Here is a 24,456-nt window from a genome sequence, read left to right on the forward strand (position 1 = left end):
ATGGGGTTATGACAGGTCACTGATCCCTCACTGACCTGCCCCCTATTTTACGATATTCCATGCAGTATGTAAAATAGGTCACGGATCCTTCACTAACCTGCCCCCTGTCATAAGTGTGACATGCAGAAATAGTGTTAACTGCTGTTGCTTCAAAAGCATCCAACAACTAGAGAGGTTAACTGTCACGGGAGACAGGGAGTAGTTTGCAGAGCTGTGGGAAACTTGTGGACTGTTCTGGCAGCAGCCAAAGGGATAAGTGGTGCCTTTCTGTGATCTCTCACAAATGTTCAGACAAGTGAACCATAGGGACACAGGATTCATGTACAGAGTGGAGTACAGTAACCCCTGTACTGCTAGTTGAGGAAGTCTAACAGGAGCAGGAAGATAAGGACTGGAAGAACTTGTGTTAGGCTGCTTTCATACTAGTGTCGGTACGGGCCCATCGCAGTGCGTCAGGCCGACGTACCGACGCATGCTGTGAAATAAATGCCCGACATGGGCCGCGGAAGCAGTCTTACGACGCTTCCGCTGCCCCATTGTAAGGTCCGGGGAGGAGGGGGTGGAGTTTCGGCCGCGCATGCGCGGTCGAAAATGGCGGACACGACGTGCAAAAAAAGTTACATGTAACTTTTTTTTGTGCCGACGGTCCGCCAAAACACGACGCAACCGTCGCACGACGGTTGCGAAGTGTGGCGATGCGTCGCTAATGTTGGTCTATGTGGAAAAAACGCATCCTGCAGACAACTTTGCAGGATGCGTCTTTTCTCCTAAACGACGCATTGCGACGTACAGCCAAAAACGCTAGTGTGAAAGTAGCCTTACAGGGATAATCTCCCTCAGCAAACCCCCCTCCCTCCTCCATTACACTGTGCTAGAAGGAATGCTGTGTACTACTGTGCTTTTGTAAAGAGTCTTGATCTGTGCTGTCAAGAGACTGTTAGTCACTGTGCCTCTAAGGCCTCTTTCACACTTCGTCTTTCTTTTTCCGTCACAATCCGTTTTGTGTGGGGGGGAAAAAAAAACTGATCCAGCAAATGGTGCTGCTGGATCTGTTTTTTTTTTCTCAGACTTGTATTAGTGATGGATGGCCACACGTTTCATCCGTTGTGCACTGGAGCCGTCGTAAAATTGCTGTCCGTCGGGCAGATAAAACGTACAGAGGAACATTTTTTTTCTCCTACGTCTCATTGGGGGACACAGGATCATGGGTGTTATGCTGCTGCCACTAGGAGGACACTAAGTAGATAAAGATTAACTCCTCCTCTGCAGTATACACCCCTTCACTGACTACAATTTCAACCAGTTCTTGCTTAGTGTCTGTAGGAGGCAATTGGGTCTGTTTTCAGACCCCAACTTTTTATTTTAATTTTTATTCTAATTTTTAACCCCTTCACCCCCGGAGCTTTTTCCGTTTTCGTTTTTCACTACCCTCCTTCCCAGAGCCATAACTTTTTTATTTTTCCGTCAATTTGGCCATGTGAGGGCTTATTTTTTGCGGGACGAGTTGTACTTTTGAACGACATCATTGGTTTTAGCATGTCGTGTACTAGAAAACGGGAAAAAAATTCCAAGTGCAGTGAAATTGCAAAAAAAGTGCAATCCCACACTTGTTTTTTGCTTGCCTATTTTGCTAGGTTCACTAAATGCTAAAACTGACCTGCCATTATGATTCTCCAGGTCACTACGAGTTCATAGACACCTAACATGACTAGGTTATTTTTCACCTAAGTGGTGAAAAAAAATTCCAAACTTTGCAAAAAAACAAAACAAAACAAAATTGCGCCATTTTCCGATACTCGTAGCGTCTCCATTTTTCGTGATCTGGGGTCAGGTGAGGGCTTATTTTTTGCGTGCCGAGCTGGCGTTTTTAATGATAGCATTTTGGTGTAGATACGTTCTTTTGATCGCCCGTTATTGCATTTTAATGCAATGTCGTGGCGACCAAAAAAACGTAAATCTGGCGTTTCGAATTTTTTTCTCATTACGCCATTTAGCGATCAGGTTAATGCTTTTTTTTTATTGATAGATCGGGCGATTCTGAACGCGGCGATACCAAATATGTGTAGGTTGGGGTTTTTTTTTATTGATTTATTTTGATTGGGGCGAAAGGGGGGTGATTTAAACTTTTATATTTTTTTTATTTTTTTCACATTTTTAAAAACTTTTTTTTTTTTTTACTTTTGCCATGCTTCTATAGCCTCCATGGGAGGCTAGAAGCAGGCACAGCCCGATCGGCTCTGCTATGCAGCAGTGATCATAAGATCGCTGCTACACAGCAGATTTGCAGGTGTGCTGTGAGCGCCGACCACAGGGTGGCGCTCACAGCCACCGGCAATCAGTAACCATAGAGGTCTCAAGGACCTCTATGGTTACAATGGAGGAGCATCGCCGACCCCCGATCATGTGACAGGGGTCGGCGATGTGCTCATATCCGGCCGCACGGCCGGATGCGGTAGTTAAATGCCGCTGTCTGCGTTTGACAGCGGCATTTAACTAGTTAATAGCGGCGGGTGATCGCGATTTCACCCGCCGCTATTGCGCGCACATGTCAGCTGTAAAAAACAGCTGACATGTCGCGACTTTGATGTGCGCTCACCGCCGGAGCGCACATCAAAGCGGGGGTCCCGACATGTGACGTACTATTCCGTCACATGTCGGGAAGGGGTTAATTTTATGTAAATTTTTATTTTTTATCTAACGGAGTGAAGGGGGCGACGGGTTCCTTTTTATAGGGTCCGCTCTCCCCCGAACCAGCAACAGGCGAGTATACCTCCCCGTCCCTCTCCTGCGACGTGTGGGGCACGAAGAGCTTGTGCCGGGGCAACGGTTCCTCCTTGGTCCTGATTCCCCCCCCCCTCCCCCTCCTCCCTGCAATAGAGCAATGTACCTCTCCGGGGCATGACAGGGGAAGATGTGCCGCAGCCCCAACAGGGTGCACCAACAAACCCCTTTGGTATATCACTGCAGCAGACGAGGATGCATCAGGGGCCTCTCCATCCCCCATCCAGGGTGCATGGATTGAGTGCGCACCCTCACAGAAGCGCCCTGCAGATCTGTGACAGATGCGGTCCGGGGAACCGGGGAGCACTGCGGCGGTAAGTACATACCCCCCTGCTCCCCCACGTGCGGCAGCGATGCGGTCCGGGTCCCCGGGGTGAGGTGCCGTCGACCGGGGGTCGGCGGTGCTCTGTAGCGCTCAGTCGCGGCTGCCGCCGCACATCGCCGGCAGCCCCAAAATTTAGTCCCTGGCTTCTTCAACCGGAGTAGGCTGCAGTGGGCAGATCCCTCCCACGGCCGTAACTCCGCCCCCTATAGCGGCGCTTCTCTGGGACGAGAAGCGCCCTGCAGATCTCGGGGGCCATATTGTTTCCTCTCCCTGCACGGAGCCCACGCGTCTACAGCACTCCAGAGAACCGCCACGGCTAATCTCTCCCCGGGGACACAGGCACAGGACCGTGGGTAAGCTGCTTCAAGAAAGCTTGACCCCTTCCCTGCGTATACTGCCCGCTCTGTCTCCAAAGGCACTATGTCTCAATCCAGGGAGACAAAAAAGGGTAACAAGAAGCACACTGTTTTTCACTGTATGTGCCACTTGCAATGGGGCCCTGCCCCGAGCTCACACTAGTCCTTTGTGTGCGGATTGTGTCCCGGCCCCAGTGCAGCCGCCGATGCCGTTGCCGCCGACCCTGTGGAGCCTAGTCTCCCTGAGTGGGCAGCTTCTCTGACACGATCTATGGATTTACTAGTCAGGGCGGTTGATCCGGGTGACGGTACGGATCCGTCCACCAGCAAGGGGCGTACTTTATCTCCTCCTTCTCGGGGTCCCAGAAAACGGGTCCATGCTCCATCCCCTGACCACGGGCCAGTTGGTTTTTCAGCGTCGGCGACCTCCGCTTCCTGGTCCCCTTCTCCAGACAACCCGAACGATTCTGAATATGAGTCCGACGATTCCTACGTTCAGGAGTTCTCCCCCTCTCAAGAGACACTCGACTCTCTCATAGAGGCGGTTAACCAGACCCTGAAGGTGAACGAGGAATCCGTATCTACGCCCGAACACGTGTCATTCAAAAAGACTAAACGTGTCAAAGTTTTGTCACTCATCCTGAGTTCAAGGAAATTGTACAAAAACATAGGGATCGTCCCGATAAACGCTTCATGGGTCAAAAGCCCATAGAGGCCAAATATCCTTTTTCTCAGGACCTAATCAAGGACTGGCTGCAGTCCCCCTCAGTCGACCCTGCTGTCACATCTCGCTTCCAAAACCATCCTATCCCTGTCAGACAGCTCCTCTGTTAAGAACCCCTCTGATCGCCAGAATGATTATCTGGCTCGCTCGGTCTTCGAGGCCACAGGAGCCTCCCTCTTCCCATCCTTCGCTGCCTCCTGGGTGGCTAAGGCTATGGTCGCTTGGGCCGAGTCGCTTTCCGCAACCATGCAAGTTAGTGACTTACCTCCAGAAGCGGTCAACCTGGCTAACCAGATAGCCCAGGCGGGGGACTTCGTAGTCAGTGCCTCAATAGACGCAGCCAATTGCGCGGCACAGGCAGCCGCGAATGCAATCTCCATTAGAAGAGCCCTGTGGCTCAGGGATTGGCGAGCAGATTCTGCCTCCAAACGCTCTTTGACATCTCTGCCCTACCAGGCTGGTCGTTTGTTTGGAGAAAAGCTAGACCAAATGATCTTGGATGCCACCGGGGGAAAAAGCAAATTTCTTCCCCAACAAAAGCCTACCCGGCCGTTTCGGTATCAACAACAATCCCGATTTCGGCCTTTTTGTAACAATACCAACTGGTCTTCCACTCCCTCTACCTCCGCATCAGGGCAAGGCCCGCGCGGTGGCCGAGGCTCCCAGGTCTCTTACAGACCTAACAGTAATTGGAAACCCAGACCGAGACCGCCCGGGCCTAAGGGATCCACATCCCATAGATCCTCCACGCAATGACTCCTTGCGCCTTCCGGGGGGCACCAACAGGGTAGGAGGGTGCTTACTTTTGTTCCGCCAGGCCTGGCTCTCAGTCGTTTCCGACGATTGGGTCAGGGAACTGGTATCCACCAGATACAAAATAGAATTTTCATTCTGCAAGCGGCAGTTCCTTAGCCGCAAGCCAGTGGTACATGGGGTATTAGCATATTGCTCCCCACCCAGGGACTGCTTTTGTACGTCCCATGGTCCTGTGTCCCCCAATGAGGCGTAGGAGAAAAGGAGATTTTTGTGTACTCACCGTAAAATCTTTTTCTCCGAGCCAATCATTGGGGGACACAGCACCCACCCTGTTAGCCTGTTTGGCTTGTTGTTACTTCTTGGTTTTTTGACAGTTTGTCTTTGGTTCATGCTCCTACTGCTTTACTACCGAACTGGTTGAAATTGTAGCCAGTGAAGGGGTGTATACTGCAGAGGAGGAGTTAATCTTTTTTATCTACTTGGTGTCCTCCTAGTGGCAGCAGCATAACACCCATGGTCCTGTGTCCCCCAATGTTTGGCTCGGAGAAAAAGATTTTACGGTGAGTACACAAAAATCTCCTTTTTTCTACACGTCGGAAAATCGCTCAGCAACGGATCCTGCGCCATCCGTCGTTGGCTATAATGGAAGCCTATGGACGCAGGAATCCAGCGACGGATGACGTCTTTTCAAACTGAGCATGCGCAGAAGATTTTCCCCTCAGGGAAATGCTCTCACTCTCTATCAATAGTAGAGAGAATGTTAAAAATAATAAAAAAAAACCCTGTGATATTCTTACCTTCTGGCGTCACCCACGGCCTACCCGATGCTGCTGGCACTCCCATTCCTAGTAATGCCTTGTGAGCAATGACCTGTGATGACGTAGCGGTCTCGCAAGACCGCTACGTCATCGGGTCATTTCGCAAGGCATTACTGGGAACGGGAGTGCCGGCAGCATCGGGTAGGCCGTGGGTGACGCCGGAAGGTAAGAATATCACAGGTTTTTTTAATTATTATTTTTAACCTGGGTTGTGTTATGCGTTTTCACAGTGGAAAAACGCAAAGACGCATACATAATGTGTGCACATAGCCTCGACGGATCCATCAAAAAAACGGACCCAGTGCACCCGTTTTTTACAATCTGCACAGGATCCATCTTATCAACATTTTGACGGATTGTGACTGATTGTAAAAAATGGAAGTGTGAAAGAGGCCTAAGAAGCAGCTGTCCTGTTACGAAGCCTGTGCTTAAGAGACTTGAATTGTACTGAATGTGCTGTGACATTAAACTACCCGGTTCATGAAAACTCTATCAATTGTATCTGTGTGAGCAAGATATCATTGTAATCAGTATAACGGCGCCGACCTGACACTGTCTGTAGTTTACTGAGCACAATTGTGCTGACAGTTTCCCTTTAAATATTTTGGGAGATGATTGAGGTTTCCGCATTTGACACCTAGGTGCCGATATTGAAATTTTTTTTAAATTTAAATTAACCAAAGTGAACAACTTGCGTTAAAATTATTTTATATTCACATTTTGGTTGGCTTTCATATGATGGGCCGACTAGAGCCTCTTCATACACCACTCTTTACTTATCCTTTGTCTTTGGCTTGGGTGTACGGCATGGTGCCTCTTTCAGTTCTGTTATCTAGCTTGGTTCTGTAGCACTGGACAGACATTAGATGGTAGGCACCAATGGGGACATTGAGTCCCCTATCAGTAGGTCCAGTGCTGCAGAACAGTGCTTTATGGGCAGCCTCTTTGGCACTGCCTAATGTCATTGTCATGATGGAATGGCCAAACCTACATGTAACGGGAGGTTTTAAATTGTAACCATGCACAATTCTGTATTTTCTTGGCATTTCTGTAGATTACCTGGAATTTGGATTATTTTCATTTAGGGATAACCTTTTTTTTACATGTATATTTTACATGTAGTCAGAAAGACCTTTCACCATTTACCCCTTAACTAACATTAAACGCTGAAGGTGTGATGGAGCAGCTGGATGTAGGAATCGTCCCGTACATCGTCCTCCTGGTGGTGCCAGTGCTGGGAAGAATGAGCGACCAGACGGACAGCGTGCGCTTCATGGCCACACAGTGCTTTGCAACACTCATCAGGCTCATGCCTTTGGAGGCAAGTTGAATTACAAAACACGTGAACTGTAGCCAAATTCTAGTGATCTGTGGAGGTCTCTGCCCAGTCCTGCTCTTGTACCAGTCAATGCCAATTTGACATTTATTTATTTTTTTTCATATCTGTATGGACCGTGGAAGGTGAAAACTGAAACAAGTGCAGGATATTATTGTCATATTTGTTGTAATGTGTAAAGTTTTTCCTGCAAGTGCTTCAGCTTCATACACTTGTAAATTATATCTCCTAGTCTGTTATCCAACTTTTGTTTTTATTTTCTTTTATGTTGCATTACTCTTTGGATCACCTTGTTTGTTTTTTTTTTGTTTTTTTTTCTAGGCCGGGATCCCAGATCCTCCCAATATGTCAGAAGAGTTAATTAAACTAAAAGCCAGGGAGCGCAACTTCTTGGAACAACTGCTGGACGGAAAGAAATTGGAAAATTATACAATTCCTGTTCCAATAAAAGCAGAGCTGAGGAAATATCAGCAGGTATTTCATTAAATTTTTTTATTTTTTTGGCTCAGGGCTGCCACCTCCAGAAGTACAGTATGGAGTATAGCTCAGTGTTGTATAGCACATCGTGGTGAGTTTAATATCGGTATTATATCTTAAGGATGTTACTTGACTTGTGTTTTTTAGGACGGTGTGAACTGGCTGGCCTTCCTGAATAAATACAAGCTCCATGGGATCCTATGTGATGATATGGGTCTGGGGAAGACCCTGCAGTCTATATGTATTCTTGCAGGGGACCATTGTCTTAGGTAGAAATACACATTTTTTATGTTCTGTGTTTATATTTTAAAATGAACATATTTTAATGATTGCTCTATACACTACAGATCTCAAGAGTATAACAGGAGTAAGTCCGCAGACTGCTTGCCTCTCCCCTCACTGGTCGTATGTCCTCCCACCTTAACTGGGCACTGGGTGGATGAAGTTGGAAAGTTCTGCTCTAAAGAATATCTCAACCCATTGCATTACACAGGTCCTCCGACCGAGCGAGCCAGGCAAGTTGTCATACAGTACACTTATAATACCTGCCTGAGAAAAGTTGTCATTACAATCAACATAGCTCTGTTCGTCGGTCCAAAATTCAGAGACGAATTCCATTTGTTGGAGCTCTGTTTTTATCTAGAAAGCTTCAAATGTATGTTAAGAAAAAAGACTTGGAGGACCCTGGTCCAGTGGTGATGTCAGTGCCTGCCGGACTGGAGCTGTAAACCTCTGACCTGTTGGCAGTACCGGATGCCTCTTCTGGTTAGTGGCACAACTTCGTTCCGTGCCTATTAATCAGAAGAGGGAATGGTAATAGTTCCTAATGCAGGGCTGTGTAGTTGGTGCGACTCTTCAATTTCCATAACTCCACGACTCTGACCCCACAGCACTGCCTCACTACCGAGCATGTACATAAAGTGCAGCACAGCTTCATCTCCGCTAAAAGCCGACATCTTTCGTTCAGGAACAGAACAGACATTTATAGGACATTTCATAATTTTCCCATTTTCTTATGAAAAAAAGTACATCCTGCATTGTACCACTGTACCCAATGTATTATATATTTTGAGTCAGTCCATCTTATACCGACTCCACAGTCCTGGTTGCTAGTGTCCACTGCATGAAATGCATTATAGTAATAATACTTTTCCCATTTTCCAGGTTGCAGCACCAAGTGAAGAAACACAATCTGATTGTAGCTTCATATGATGTTGTTAGGAACGATATTGACTTTTTCAGGTATGTCTTATATATTGACACGTCCCCTGTACTGGTTCAGGTCATACATTACCAGCTGCTACATTACTAGATTTCTAGTCATACTTGTTCTCCAGAAGCTGGGGGTGATTTTGGACTCTTGTAAATTGACCCTTCTCTACCTACCTTACATTATATGGCTATACTTGGTTATTCTCTCCCTATACACACACAGTTGGCTCGTACCTTTTCTATACAATGATTGTCACGTATAGTCTCCTCATCTGTACTTTCTGTAAACATTGCAGTAACACCATAACACTTCCTTTTTAATCTGATCATTTCTATTCCAGGAACATGAAGTTTAATTACTGTATTCTAGACGAGGGTCACGTCATTAAGAACGGGAAGACCAAATTGTCAAAAGCTGTTAAGCAAATATCGGCTAATTATAGAATTATCCTGTCTGGAACGCCAATTCAGGTAAGTGAGGGTGTGCGTGTAGTGTTCACTAGGTGTACGGCATGTGCATCAATCAGGTGCTTTCCCCCCACATAACCTGCATATGTCCATAGACCCCCATGTATCCAGCTTATGCAGTGTGCTTTTGTCATTCTTTTTTATAGTAGTACACTACAGGTGTTGACCCCTTTATGCTCGTACTGGGGAATACGTTGCAGCCTTGTATCTGAGGGGGGGGGGAATACTGCCGGAATCCAACCATACTCGCCTGCTGCCATTTACTGCTGATGGCCAATGTTAACCCATGTCTCTTGTTTTCCTAGAACAATGTGTTGGAGCTCTGGTCGTTGTTTGACTTCCTCATGCCGGGCTTTTTAGGCACAGAGCGCCAGTTTGCGGCAAGATATGGAAAACCCATTTTAGCAAGTAGAGACGCCAGAAGCTCGTCTCGTGAGCAGGAAGCAGGTAATGAATGTGCACTCTTAGTTCTGCACAAGCTTCAGCTATTTCTGTCCATTTATCACGGCTTCATATGTACAGGTGTTCTTGCAATGGAAGCGTTACATCGGCAGGTTCTGCCATTCCTGCTCCGCCGAATGAAGGAGGATGTATTGCAGGATCTTCCTCCTAAGATTATTCAGGATTACTACTGCTCATTGAGTCCTTTGCAGGTAAACTTTCACAAACCCTTATGTCTTTGGACAGAAAAACCCACAATGCAGACGTCTTGACCTATGATTTCATGGGAGCTAGTTAAAGGTTATTCTTCTTGCTAGACAAAGACGAAAGCTCCCCTTAGGCTTGGAGATGTAAAAGTAACAAAGTGATACTCTACCAGCCCCCTGGATGACTATTACACAGGAAGAGATGCCACCATTTCACCAGCAGCTGCACCGCTGCAGCCTGTGATTGACGTCAGCCGTCAGGTGACTTGAACAGCCAATCACAGGCCGCAGCGGTCCTGCTGCTGGTGGAATGATGTCTCCTTTTCCTCTGGTCTTTGCTGGATCCAGGTGAGAGCCGATGATATATTTTTACAGCTCAAAGACCCTGTTGAACTTTTTTTTTTTCTTTTTCATCCAATTTACCTATACCAACAGCTGTTTATTTCCAGATATGGAGACCTCTATACATCCCTTGTGTTCCCTGTACCTCTGTTAATTGGTTTATCGATTCTTAGGTTCAGTTATATGAAGATTTTGCAAAGTCTCGTGCAAAAACTGATGTCGACGAAACAGTCTCTGCACCTTCAGTAACAGAAGAGGGTGAGAAGCCAAAGCTGAAAGCCACAGGGCACGTCTTTCAGGTGATTACATGCATGTATTGGAGACAGTGTAGGATGGTTTGTAGACTGCCTTCCTATGTAAAGCAATCGTATGATCTTGTCTCTTCAGGCTCTGCAGTACTTGCGAAAACTATGCAACCATCCTGCATTGGTTTTAACCCCGCAACATCCCGAGCACAAGAAGGTCACTGATCAACTAGCGACTCAAAACTCGACTCTACGGGATATTCAGCATGCTCCCAAACTATCGGCATTAAAACAAGTACGTGCAAGAAGGACACATTTTATCGTGTTTCTTTGCAGTGACATTCTCAGTCTTACCGATTGCATTTGAGCCCTTTTGCCAGAAGTATAGAATGAGTAAATTGATCAAATATTTGGTCATGTAGTAGTCTATGTTGTCTGTGGACACTAATTGTTAGTGTGTATAGACAGCGCTGTGCAAGAGTTTGTCAGGAGTGGGAAAAAAATACTTTATTATGGTTTAAAATGAATATTAATGTTGTAATTTTCACTTTCTTTCAGTTGCTATTAGACTGTGGTTTGGGTAATGCCAGCACTCCTGAGTGTGGAACGGAAGCCGTAGTAGCCCAGCACAGAGTATTGATCTTCTGTCAGCTAAAGAGCATGTTGGATATAGTGGAACACGACCTCCTGAAGCCTCATCTGCCCTCCGTTACATATTTACGGCTGGACGGTAGTATACCCGCCGGACAGAGACATTCCATAGTGTCCAGGTGAGTTATAGACCTGCTTTGTGCATACTCTGTTGTTAGTCTTTTGGGTAACTTAAGCCTTCATGTCTTCATGAATTCTTAACCAGTAAGTACTTTGTCTTCCTTTTTTACATCTTTTCTTTTCCCTCAGGTTTAATAATGACCCCTCTATAGATGTCTTGCTGCTGACCACCCATGTGGGAGGCCTGGGACTCAACCTGACTGGTGCGGACACTGTAGTGTTTGTGGAACATGACTGGAATCCAATGAGGGATCTTCAGGCCATGGACAGGGCGCACCGTATAGGTCAGGTAAGATCATGACGCCATCATGGCTGTGTGCAGCTCGCGGTATCCCATGCATTGGGAACTTAACCATTTGACTGTGCAAGCAATGTAAGATTTTCTGCTGACTTCAGGAGATTGTGATATGGTTAATTCCTGGTATTATTGCTGCAGAATTATTAGTTCCAGTAGAGTAATTTCTTCTTACACTTTTTTTTTTTTTTTTGCAGAAACGTGTTGTAAATGTGTATCGGCTTATTACTAGAGGAACTCTGGAGGAGAAGATTATGGGTCTGCAGAAATTCAAAATGAGTATTGCAAATACTGTAATTAGCCAGGAAAATGCCAGCTTACAGAGTATGGGCACTGACCAGCTGCTGGACCTGTTCACACTTGACAAGGTGAGCCGCGATCATTACCATATTCTGCAGTATAAGACTGCACAGATCACTAAATGCAGCACTGCATACATGCAGGTTGTGGTCAGAGGTTGTATCTTGTACTAACTGAGGACCGTTTCACCTGGATTGGGCAGAACTGCAGTGCTACGCTGCTCATGCAGTTATGGTTCTGGGTGGGATGTTATTATTAATAATGATAAAAATATTATTCAGACCTTTTTTAAATCCTGAGATGTTAGTTTCTAGATTTAAAGGGATTTTCCTATCTTATGAAGTGATGGCGTATTGCTAGAATGTGCCGCCACTTGGTAATAGTTTGCTGATCCTGCATCATACCTGGTAGGTGCTGGTTATATTAGAGCCAGCATCTGCCGAACAGCAGCGAGGGGTGCTGAGCTCTCGTAGCTGCCCAGACCTTTAACTGCTGCTATGAATCTGACTACAGCAATTAAAGGGCACGGGATCAAACCCTTTGTAACACTATCGTGGGGTGCTGATGGTTTGCCATGGCAGCCGAAGTTCTGATGTAAACAGTGATTTATTTTTTTTTTTTTTTTTTTGTTTCCTAAATGAACATGATAATCACCTAAAAAAACAATGGTGGAATTACGTTGTTTCTCATTTTCACCGCATTTTTAAGTTTTGATTTGCACAGTGTACTGTGAAATGGTAAAAATAAATAAACTTTTAAAACAATATCAACAGAAACATAATTTAGAATTCTGGGACGCATGGAGGCAAAAATAAATAAAATGGAAGTTTCCCCCGCTATTGCCCAGTTATGAAAGCTGTGGAGTGCATGAGTAGTTCCCTGCGCAGTCAGGTTGCTTCAAGTGCTGCTGTGCAGGGGAGACTTAGACTGGGATGCAGGTATAAACCAACGTTGAGGCCCCTTTGTTCCATGGGGGTCATAGAGGTTTGAACTAGGGTTATATACCATCTAAAAGTATATTACCCGTCTAAAAAGAAGAATGACATAAGAGAAGGCTAGCATTAGGTCTTCAGGCTATTATATATTTTTTTTTAAGAGAATGTCAGCAGGTTTTGCTGTATGTAAGCCGGCAACAGCATGATGATTACAGCGATGTGTCACTTCCTGGGCTGCTTGATGCAGTTTTGCTTTAATCCCCGTTTTCTCTGCCGCAGATTTAGCAGTTATCAGAATGCTTAGCTGTATAGCCGTGCCCACATTACTGATTGACAGCTTCCAGGGTACAAACTGCCCATAATATGCATGTCGTGGTTACACACACTAGCTGGACTGCCTGGCACTTGAAACCTAGTCCTGCACTGCTCTCCAGCAGATGCAGTGTGTTTTATCAAAACTCCTGCAAGCTGGTGGCAAAGTGACGCATCCCTGGAATCTGGCTTTCTGCCACTAGATTATGCTGCTCTCAATGTGGTGTTTTGTTGTTTTTTTTTAACCACAATATCTGTAATACATTACTTTTTGTTTCTTAGGACGGAAAGAGTGAGAAAATGAAGACCTCCGAAACAGGTGAAAAGAATTCCATGAAGTCCATCCTGGACAACCTAGGAGAACTGTGGAACCAGGAGCAGTACGAGTCCGAGTTCAGTCTTGACAATTTCATGCATTCTCTGTAGTAAGACCCCCCACTGCTGCGGCTGCCACATCTCCCTTGTGTTGCTGATATTCAGCAAGGGCCTGAGATGGTACAGTGGGCACGGTGTTGGGGTTTTTACCAAGCTGGTTCATTTCAAGAAAGAATTGGATAAGACTAGAAATGGGAGCAAATGTGTCACATGAATTATGCAGTCTTAAAAGTTGGGTCCCCCGAGGCTTGGTCCCACGCTATACTTTTTCTTTATAGCTGTGGACTTCATGCGCGGCCGGCTGTTATTCCGACCATGTAATATTCTCCTGTATGGAGAAGTTTTTATTTCACCGGTTACTCTGGGTCGGTAGATTAATCGTCCTCCCTCTTCATAGAACGGCTATGCTGCACTCATTAGATCTATGGCAGTGAACATGAGCCACATTTTAAACATTGCGTTTTATGCCTTCAGCTGCTGGCATGAATGTGGCTTTCTAAATCTATTTTTTTTTTTTTTTAAGGTTGTACATTTTAACTAATTTCTGATTTACTATTTTTTTTTTTTTTTGGTTTGGGATTATTTGTCCAAAAATTCAATAAGAACGTTGGTTTTCGAGCGTTTGTCCTGCGCTATGCACGTGTTCTGCTGATCTAGGATTCTATCTGGAAGAGGACAACACATGCGCTTCTCCTGTTTTTAATAGACGACCTGTCCCTTACACATCTAGGTTTCCTATGTGTACCATCAGGCAGAATGGATTCTTACCCTCTGTATATGTAGTTTGTTGTATACATCAGACATTGCTCCTCCTTTAATATTTGTCCATGCCGTGAGTGACTGGACTTGAGTGTTTGCTGAGAAAAGAATGACTCCGTCTCACATGTTGGTGGGAAAGCAATGATCTCCCCTTATGTAATATATAGAAAACGCAAACCTAATGGAAACGTGTCACAACTTTTATCCCGTGGCGTGCCGTAATTATCATTCCATGTAAACTGAAAATAAAAAATAACTTGTCTTTATCTTTAGTTTCCTTTTTTTTTTCTTTTTTTTTTTATACCGCCCTTTTTAAAAGTGTGCCTTCTAGCGGGGTTTTATGCCTTGTGTAAATTTCCATCTTATTATGCCTGTTATTTTGGGACATCACAACAGAGCACATTACAAACTCTGAAGGCATCAAGGACGCTCGCACCAATGATGGTGAGCAACAATCCCTACTATACCACTAGTTACAAACCCGATCTGAGCGAAGCTCACACAGGGGGATTGGGAGTTTACCTAGGCAGCTAAAACCTCACTTTCATCATGTACTTAACGACCTTATTCGCTTCATAACTTCAGTATAATGATGGCTGCTCCAGGCATATCAGTATTTAGCTGCTCTAGGAAGAATAACTCTTATGATCAAATTATTTTTTTTTCCTCCACTAAATAGTTTAAGGCTGAGGTCACACTTGTGAGTGCAATGCGAGAAACTCGTGCATCAATACCTGGCACTGCCGCCGGCATTTGGGACCAGATCGTGCGGCTGCATATATTTCTATGCTGCTGAACGCTCTGGTCCCGAGTGCCGTTGGCAGTGCCGGGTATTGATGCACGAGTTTCTTGCATTGCACTAGTCAGTGTGACCCCGGCCTAATAGTGTTTGAACTGCGGCTCTACCAAGAATTCCTGCTCAAAACAGCTTCTAAAGTTACATGAACTAGGCAGTTAAAACAGCAGTTTCAGCATAGTCTTTGCAATGTTATGAAGCGTTGTAATAACTTCATTACCTTACTTTGCCTCCTTTCCCAAAGACTTGATTAGTAACTTTTTTTAATTTATTGTTTTTGTCAAACTGTTCTTAAAGCGGATTGGTCTTTCACAATTTTATTCCAGTCTATAGGATTCCATATACCGTATGTGTGTATGTGTAGCTCTTATGTTGTACGGTATAGTCTGGGGATCATTTAGGGTAGTTAGAGAACCTGTCAGCAAGATTTAGCCCTATAAACTAAAGGCATGGCCAAAATGGCTCTGTGATGCTGATCAATCTGATACCTGATGTACGGGGATCCGCTCAGTGGCTGCTGAATACTCAACTTGAAGTTTTCATAAAATGGTGTTTTGTGTTGTGGGATGTGGTAGCAGGGTCTTCTGGTTCTCTGCCCCCCACCAGCCTCTTCTGCTTCTTGTACAGGTCACTGAGAATGAGAAGACCCTTCCCCCACCTCCCTCCCCGAAGCACACAAGACATCACTTTCTGAAAACTTCACAAGTTAATTATTCAGCAGCCACTGAGAAGATCCCTGTACATCAGGTATCAGATTAATCAGCATCACAGCGCCATTATGGCCATGCGTTTAGTTTTTTAGAGCTAAATCCTGCAGACAGGATCTCTTTAAATCTAAGGTATTCCTGTAGGGGTACTGGGCTTACAACTGATGTAATACTTCTGTAAGCATGCAGTACAAATATAAGGCAAGATTGTCACCTAGTGGTAAGTTAGTTTTACTTCCCAGGTCTGTGGATTTAGATCATCATAACTTATCTGCAATGTCCATCAGTATATAGAATGTTAAGATTATTAACTAAATGGCAAGAGCCTAGTAATTGACTTGTCTACACCGCGTTCCAAATTATGCAGATAGGATTAGTGTAGCGGCAGGGCAGCACCACACCTACAAGGCATAGGAGGGCAGCTCATGAGGTGACTAGTTTTTGGGACCCAACAGTTGAAGGTTCCAGAGTAATTGGGGAGTACTCTGGATTTGTTGGCCAGGTATTGCGCAACCATCTTTAAAAACATTTCCCTCCTTGTCAAAAATACCCGGTCATCAGGACATAGATGCTGGGAGGGTGTCATGAAATTGGCCCAGGCCTTTGACAGTGTACCCGTCACTCTGCTGTACCTGCTGTCTCCCTTGCCTCTCCTCCTTGATTGAGCAAGGAAGATTGCCCTTTGCCACTAGCGTTGTCTGATGGGAATTTTTTCTATTCGCCACGACAGCACCCACTAGAGAGAAGGGATACGCCCCTAGGAGCAGGAAACCTACAGAGAGATAAAAGGGGCGGCCCCCCTCGCTCCTCACTTGGTTTCCTGTTCCTAAAGGGGAACCCACAGAGAAGACTCTACGGAGTACTAAAAGAAGAGGAAAGTCCGCCTGGATGCCACCTGGTCCTCTCTGATGAGCGACAGGGGCTCCAGGGAGGATAGACAGAGTCGGGGGTTCCTGCTGGCTCCCCCCTCATCTGCTGCAGCTTGCTGCAAGACAACGATGTCCCTGCTGGGACATTGTTGTGAAAAGTGACCGACGGAATGTACCTCAGGTAATGGGCCTCCGGTTGTGGTAGCGCTGCTGTGCGGAGGCGGCGTCGCTTTCCCCGGGCCGTTAACTGATAGCTGGATGCAGGGGCGGCGAGGAGAGCGGCCGGCAAGCTGCAGGGATGCCGGCGCATGTGCAGTGCGGCGGCGCTCCCTGAACTCCGAGGTCACAGTATCACTACCGGGGGCACCGCCATATTGGATCCTGTGAGCGGTTCCTTCAGCCTGGGCAGCGCTGGTAAGAAAAAAAAAAAAAAAAGAGAGAGAGAAAACAGCAGGAAGGGGTGTGTGGTCCGGTGCTATAAATTACAGCTCAGCTGTGCAGGGGGTGCGTTAACATGTCGTCCCATGAAGAGATTTGTGAGCGCCCTATGGAGGAGTTAGCTGGACCCAGCGAAAATGCCAGAAAGAGAAGTGGTGGACAATCAAAAGTGAGCGACTCCACTGACCGGTCAGGGAGGAGGTCGTCCCGTGGCACACCCCAGGCCGAGCAAAAAAGCCGAGACCCGGTATACAGAGATACTTCGGGATGAGTGTTTATTTAGCTTCATGGAAGCTTATTTTGGTCTCCTCTCCTTATGTTTTTGTAGGCGAAGAGGACTGGGAAGACCAAGCACATGCAGTGTGCAATATGTACTGAGCCCTTACCTGATGCTTATAGTAAAAAACTGCCAGGCTTGTATAGATAACACCTTGCGGCAGGAAGAGTCCGTTAAAATGAATGAGATACGTCTTCGTGGTCCATCTGTGAATATTGAGAGGAGAGGTAGCAGAGCATCATCACCTAAAGCCGACATGTCGGCAGAAAGTGGGGAGGTTGAGTCAAACGTCTCTCAGTTATCGGGCTCCTCAAATGAAGAGGACTATGTTTGTTTTCCTACTGATGGCATAAATAACCTGGTTAAGTCAGTAAGGAGTACTATGGGGTTTTCGGAATCAAGAGAACCTCAGACTCAGCAGGAGGTGATGTTCGCGGGTCTCTCTCAACGGAAGGGCCATGTGTTTCCGGTAAACCAGGCTATAAAGGACCTTGTCAAGAAGGAGTGGAGTAAGGGACAAAAGGGGTTTGTGCCAGTGTCCTGTAAGAGGCGCTACCCCTTTGATGATGAGGACTTGGCCACCTGGGCTAAAGTACCAAAGGTTGATGCAGCTGTGGCATCTACCGCTCGCCGTTCCTCTTTGCCGGTAGAGGATGCGGGTTCTTTGTCCGACCCTATGGATAGAAAATCTGATGCACTTCTTAAAAAATCATGGGAGGCCTGTGTTACTGCATTTAAACCAGCAATCTCAGCCACATGTACTAGCAGGTCCATGTTGGTTTGGCTGGAACAACTAGATCAAAATATCAGGAGTGGCATTTCCAGAGAGAAGTTGCGGGCCTCTATTCCATTGATTAAGGGGGCTGCAGCGTATATATCTGATGCCTCAATAGACTCTCTCCGCCTGGCGGCTAGATCAGCTAACCTCTCTAACACGGCTCGTCGGGCATTGTGGCTAAAGAACTGGAAGGGGGATGCCCAGTCCAGGTCTAAGTTGTGTGCCATACCCTGTCAGGGTGAGTACCTCTTTGGAGCTGTCCTGGATGACATACTCACTAAGGCGGGCGAAAGGAAAAAGGGGTTTCCTAATCCCTTTATTCCTTCCTACAGAAGGGCGTTCAGAAAGCCGCCATTTGGAAGGAAAGGAGGCTTTAAAAGACCGCTGGAGTAACGGAGTTCAGGCAGAAGGGAAATTTGTTCAATAAGCGTCCCTTCAGACCAGCGGATAAGTTCCGAGAACCCTATTCCACCGGTGGGTAGACTACTACAATTTGTTGAACAGTGGAAAGAGATAACGGCTAATGCATGGGCCATAAATTTAATTTCGTCAGGCCTCACCTTAGACTTCATCCGGACACCTCCGGATTCTTTTCTTCTTACCTCCCTAAAATCCAGGCCACAGCAAGAGGCACTGGAAACTGAAATCAAATTTCTTTTGTCCAAACGAGTTCTAATAAAAGTTCCATCATCTCAAATAGGAAAGGGATTTTATTCTCCCTTATTTCTAATTACTAAGCCTGATGGGTCCTTTAGGACTATATTTAATTTGAGGAAGTTGAACACCTTCATAAGACCTAAAGCTTTTAAGATGGAGTCCATTCGGTCAGCCATAAAAAATTTATTTCCCAACTGTTACATGGTGGTACTGGATCTTAAGGATGCTTACTACCATCTGCCTATACACCGGTTACACCAGCAGTTTCTTCGGGTAGCAGTTGTAATGGATGGCCAGGTTTGTCATCTACAGTACAGGGCAATGCCTTTTGGCCTATCAATGGCTCCGAGGGTGTTCACTAAATTATTGTTGGAGGTAATGTCCTTTTTGCGTTTAAAAGACACACTGGTCATTCCGTATCTGGATGATTTACTAATAGTGGGAAAAGACTCCCTACAGTGTGAGCGGAGATTAGAGGAGGTGGCATTTTCTTTACAAACACTTGGCTGGATTATCAACTGGGAGAAATCCAGACTCCGCCCTGTTACATGTCAAAAGTTCCTTGGTCTCCTTTTAGATTCGGTTGATCAAGTATGTTGGCTGCCAGATAATAAAAAAACCTCCATAATTGATAAAGTGAACTTAGCGATCAATAGACGTAGTATGTCGTTGAGGAGTGCCATGTCATTGCTAGGTTCTTTAACTTCTTGTATTCCTGCAGTTGAGTGGGCACAATTTCATACCAGGCAGCTGCAGAAATTTATATTACAAGAGTGTTAAAAATCAGGGACGTTTAGATCAGACAATTTTTCTACCGTCAGAAGTGGTACACTCCCTTGCATGGTGGTTGGATTGGGAAAATCTGTCAAAAGGAGTCCTATGGGTAATCACTCCTTCAGAGAGAGTCACCACAGATGCTAGTCCTGAAGGTTGGAGAGCACATCTTCAGGATCAGGTGGTTCAGGGTCTTTGGTCCATATCGGAGTCTAATAACACTGGTCAACAGCATTTTTGGTGCCAAAGATATTTCATCGAATTTAGGGTATTTTTGGGGTGCTGATTCTGAATATGTCATCAGTTTTGCCAGATTGGCTCAAGTTTTTGAGATTTTTGGTATCTTATTTATAGCACTTGTTGGTAAATGCGACGCATCATCTCATTAATTTCTTTGGATTAGTACTTGAACTGAGCAGTTCTCAATATAGTTTTGTGTTAATTAGTGTTCTAAAAGTTTGTTCATAGCTTGATTTTTGCACTAACTTTATGTTGTTGTCTGTTTTCCAGTGAAAAGCATGAACTCATCAAGAAGAAGTTGTCTTAACGATCCAGACTCATTCTGTTACATTTGTGGTGAATACACACTGCCAAAACATAGAAGAAACATAACAGACTTCGTAAAAAAAGTGTATTTTGCCTATTTTGGGGTTATGCTTGGGGACCAAGACAAGTTTTGGGCACCACACATAGTGTGCAAAGCATGTATCGAATTATTACGAAAATGGAGCAAAGGACAAAGAAAAAGCTTCAAATTTGGTGTTCCAATGGTGTGGAGAGAGCCAAAAAATCATCATGATGACTGTTATTTATGGTAAACACAGGTACAGGCACATCTTCACAATGAGGGACAGGCCTTCTTGCAGATTCCATGTTACTCCCATTTTCGTTTCTTATGCTTATTGAATCCTTGCACTTGCACTGCACAGAAATAACAGTCATCATGATGATTTTTTGGCTCTCTCCACACCATTGGAACACCAAATTTGAAGCTTTTTCTTTGTCCTTTGCTCCATTTTCGTAATAATTCGATACATGCTTTGCACACTATGTGTGGTGCCCAAAACTTGTCTTGGTCCCCAAGCATAACCCCAAAATAGGCAAAATACACTTTTTTTACGAAGTCTGTTATGTTTCTTCTATGTTTTGGCAGTGTGTATTCACCACAAATGTAACAGAATGAGTCTGGATCGTTAAGACAACTTCTTCTTGATGAGTTCATGCTTTTCACTGGAAAACAGACAACAACATAAAGTTAGTGCAAAAATCAAGCTATGAACAAACTTTTAGAACACTAATTAACACAAAACTATATTGAGAACTGCTCAGTTCAAGTACTAATCCAAAGAAATTAATGAGATGATGCGTCGTCGCATTTACCAACAAGTGCTATAAATAAGATACCAAAAATCTCAAAAACTTGAGCCAATCTGGCAAAACTGATGACATATTCAGAATCAGCACCCCAAAAATACCCCAAATTCATTAAAATATTTTGGACACCAGAAAAAAAATTTTTTTTTGTTGACCTGTGTAATTCTTCTAATGTTAAAGAATTAAGAGCTATATATTATTCCCTACTCCACTTTCTTCCTCAGCTGCGAGGCTCTCACACAAGGGTCCTCTCCGACAACACCTCTGCGGTTGCCTATCTTAACCATCAAGGAGGTACACGGTCGGACACTCTCATGGAGGTGGCATCAGACATCATGATGTTAGCCGAAAGTCATCGGTTATCCTTGTCAGTGGTACACATAAGAGGCATAGACAACTTTCAGGCCGATTTCCTCAGCCGTCACACCCTTCATCAAGGAGAATGGATGCTCAACAGGAGAATTTTCAGATTGATAACAGCCCGATGGGGCATGCCTCAGATAGACTTGTTCTCAACAAGGTCCAACCGTCAGGTCAGAATGTTTGCCTCCCTATGCAGGCTAGACAATCCAGACATATTCGATGCCCTTCAGGTACCATGGACATTCGACCTGGCATATGCATTTTCCCCCATGGAATCTATTGCCCATAGTGATAAGAAAAATAAGGGAGGAAGGGGCAAGAGTTCTGTTGATAGCCCCTTTTTGGCCCAAAAGGCCATGGTTTTCATGGCTCAGGGCAATGTCAATTACGGACCCTTGGATTCTGCCTCAGACCAAGGACCTGTTGTCTCAGGGACCGTTTTTCCATCCTCAAGTAAAGGGCATGAACTTGACTGTTTGGAATTTGAGAGGCAGTTACTAAGTAGCAGGGGGTTTTCTAGTGGGTTAGTAGATACCCTCATGAAGAGTAGAAAGCCTTCTACTACCAAAATTTGTCAGGGTCTGGAGAAAATTTCTTGAGTTTCATACAACGCAAATTTTTTCAGAGGTGCCTATATTTTCAATACTAGAGTTCTTGCAAAAAGGACTGGAGTTGGGACTCTGTTAATACTCTGAAAGTTCAGATTTCAGCTTTAGGGGCCCTTTTCAGTTATGATGTCGCAGGTGATAGGTGGATATCCCGTTTTATATCTGCATGTGAACGGTCGAAACCAATAAATATACCACAGGTGCCCCAGTGGGATCTATCTTTGGTCCTGGATGCATTGACACAGAGCCTGTTTGAGCCTCTTCATACAGCTTCATTAAAGAACATCTCGTTGAAAGTGATATTATTAGTAGCATTGGTGTCGGCTAGAAGAGTGAGCGACCTACAGGCCTTGTCAATAGATCCTCCATTCCTATCGGTAACACCTGATAGAATAGTTTTGAAAACAGACCCATGTTACCTGCCTAAGGTAGCCACTAGTTTTCATAGATCCCAGGAGATCCTATTGCCTACTTTTTATAAAGACCACTCAACTCCAGAGGAAGTAAGACTTCATACCCTAGATGTAAAAAGGACTATTCTGGCCTATTTAGAGAGAACTAGGGACTGGAGGAAGAGTAGGGCCCTCTTTGTGTCTTTTCAGGGTAAAACCAAAGGATCCAGAGTCACGAAAGGCACGTTATCTCGCTGGATCAGAGAAGCCATAATCTTGGCATATAAGGCAGGAAGCCTTATAAAGGAAGAGATCCTCCAATGCATGTGGGAGCACATTCTACAAGGGCCTTGTCGACTTCCTGGGCAGAAAGGGCGAACGTGCCAATAGACCTTATATGTAAGGCCGCAACTTGGGCTTCGCCTAGTACCTTTTATAGGCACTATAGATGAGACCTATCTGCTGCTTCTGATCTAACCTTTGGGGTTTCGGTTCTTGACTCAGTTAACCCACCCAATCTATAGTCTCTGTAAATCTCTCTAGTGGGTGCTGTCGTGGCGAATAGAAAATACCGGATTACTCACCGGTAATGCTCTTTTATAGAGCCCACGACAGCACCCATTCACATCCCTCCCTTTTCTTTATATAGTTGCACGTGGTGTCTTTGTGGTAGGGTGTAAATATTAGAAAGATATTGTATAAGGTTGTAAAAATGTGTATGTATGTGTATGTGTGTATATATATATATATATATATATATATATATATATATATATATATATATATATATATATATATATATATATATATATATACACCTGAACCTATTAACTAAAACCTGGCGGCGGTTCCTCCTATTCTCTGTAAAACAACTGAGGAGCGAGGGGGGGCCGCCCCTTTTATCTCTCTGTAGGTTTCCTGTTCCTAGGGGCGGATCCCCTCTCTCTAGTGGGTGCTGTCATGGGCTCTATAAAAGAGCATTACCGGTGAGTAATCCGGTTTTTCTTTTTTTACATTTTCCACTATGGCGTTCTGGTATAGCACCATTTTAGTAGACCTCTCCTCCTTGAAGGAGAGATGCAAGGTTCTCCTTGTAGTGTGGGTCTAGCAGGGCGAACAACCAGTACTTCTCAGTGTCTACAACCCTAAACTGCAACATTTCCACATCAAACAGCCTGGAAATGTGCCTGTTTAGCGTTTGGGACTTTTGGTGGGTGGCTGGGAACTTTTTCGTTCCAAGGTCTGGGGTAGGGACAGCTGAACGCTGTGCTTGGATAAATTTTGTCAGGGCCTGTTGGTGCCTCAGAATGTGCCAGGCGGGAGGCATCTGCACCAGTGTCATAGGGGATTGGGAAGCACCTAGCTCTGGGGAAGAGGCAGTGGTGTCACCTGCTGGCACCAATGGTGGGCCCAGATGTTTGGCCCACAGAGTTGGGTGCTTGGATGACATGTGCCTGTTCATGCTGATCTTCGCATTGCACAGATTGTAAATGATCTTTTTTTTTTTCTCCAATCTCTTTAACCCCTTTCTGACCTCGGACGGGATAGTACGTCCGAGGTCAGATCCCCCTCTTTGATGCAGGGCTCCGGCGGTGAGCCCGCATCAAAGCCGGGACATGTCAGCTGTTTTGAACAGCTGACATGTGCCCGCAATAGCGGCGGGTGAAATCGCGATTCACCCGCCGCTATTAACTAGTTAAATGCCGCTGTCAAATGCTGACAGCGGCATTTAACCGGCGCTTCCGGCCGGGCGGCCGGAAATGAGTGCATCGCCAACCCCCGTCACATGATTGGAGGTCAGCGATGTGTCAGAATAGTAACCATAGAGGTCCTTGAGACCTCTATGATTACTGATGCAGGCCTGCTGTGAGCGCCACCCTGTGGTCGGCCCTCATAGCACACCTGCATTTCTGCTGCATAGCAGCGATCTAATGATCGCTGCTATGTAGCAGAGCCGATCGCGTTGTGCCAGCTTCTAGCCTCCTATGGAGGCTATTAAAGCATGGCAAAAAAAAAAAAATATATATATAAAAGGTTAAATCACCCCCCTTTCGCCCCATTCAAAATAAATCAATTAAAAAAAAAATCAAACCTACACATTTGGTATCGCCGCGTTCAGAATCGCCCGATCTATAAAAAAAAAAAAAAAAAAAAGGATTAACCTGATCGCTAAACAGTGTAGCGAGAAA

At 45.2% G+C, this 24,456-nt stretch overlaps 1 protein-coding gene across 2 annotated transcripts in view; it reads left to right on the top strand.

Annotated features, from left to right (window-relative positions):
- The window catches only part of BTAF1 (B-TFIID TATA-box binding protein associated factor 1), a 92,125-nt gene extending 77,625 nt beyond the window's left edge, over window positions 1-14,500 (top strand). For both annotated transcript variants that reach the window (XM_077258561.1, XM_077258562.1), the window contains exons 25-38: window positions 6,933-7,081; window positions 7,418-7,570; window positions 7,721-7,842; window positions 7,921-8,088; window positions 8,738-8,815; window positions 9,127-9,256; window positions 9,559-9,700; window positions 9,776-9,906; window positions 10,416-10,541; window positions 10,630-10,782; window positions 11,046-11,257; window positions 11,388-11,547; window positions 11,751-11,921; window positions 13,383-14,500. In XM_077258561.1, coding sequence (XP_077114676.1) covers window positions 6,933-7,081; window positions 7,418-7,570; window positions 7,721-7,842; window positions 7,921-8,088; window positions 8,738-8,815; window positions 9,127-9,256; window positions 9,559-9,700; window positions 9,776-9,906; window positions 10,416-10,541; window positions 10,630-10,782; window positions 11,046-11,257; window positions 11,388-11,547; window positions 11,751-11,921; window positions 13,383-13,526 — 2,039 coding nt within the window. In that variant the 3' untranslated portion in view covers window positions 13,527-14,500. The remainder of the gene's footprint in view (window positions 1-6,932; window positions 7,082-7,417; window positions 7,571-7,720; window positions 7,843-7,920; window positions 8,089-8,737; window positions 8,816-9,126; window positions 9,257-9,558; window positions 9,701-9,775; window positions 9,907-10,415; window positions 10,542-10,629; window positions 10,783-11,045; window positions 11,258-11,387; window positions 11,548-11,750; window positions 11,922-13,382) is intronic.
- The last annotated feature ends 9,956 nt before the right edge of the window (window positions 14,501-24,456 follow it).

Source organism: Ranitomeya variabilis, chromosome 4, assembly GCF_051348905.1.
Source record: "Ranitomeya variabilis isolate aRanVar5 chromosome 4, aRanVar5.hap1, whole genome shotgun sequence".
Taxonomy (NCBI): Eukaryota; Metazoa; Chordata; class Amphibia; order Anura; family Dendrobatidae; genus Ranitomeya; species Ranitomeya variabilis.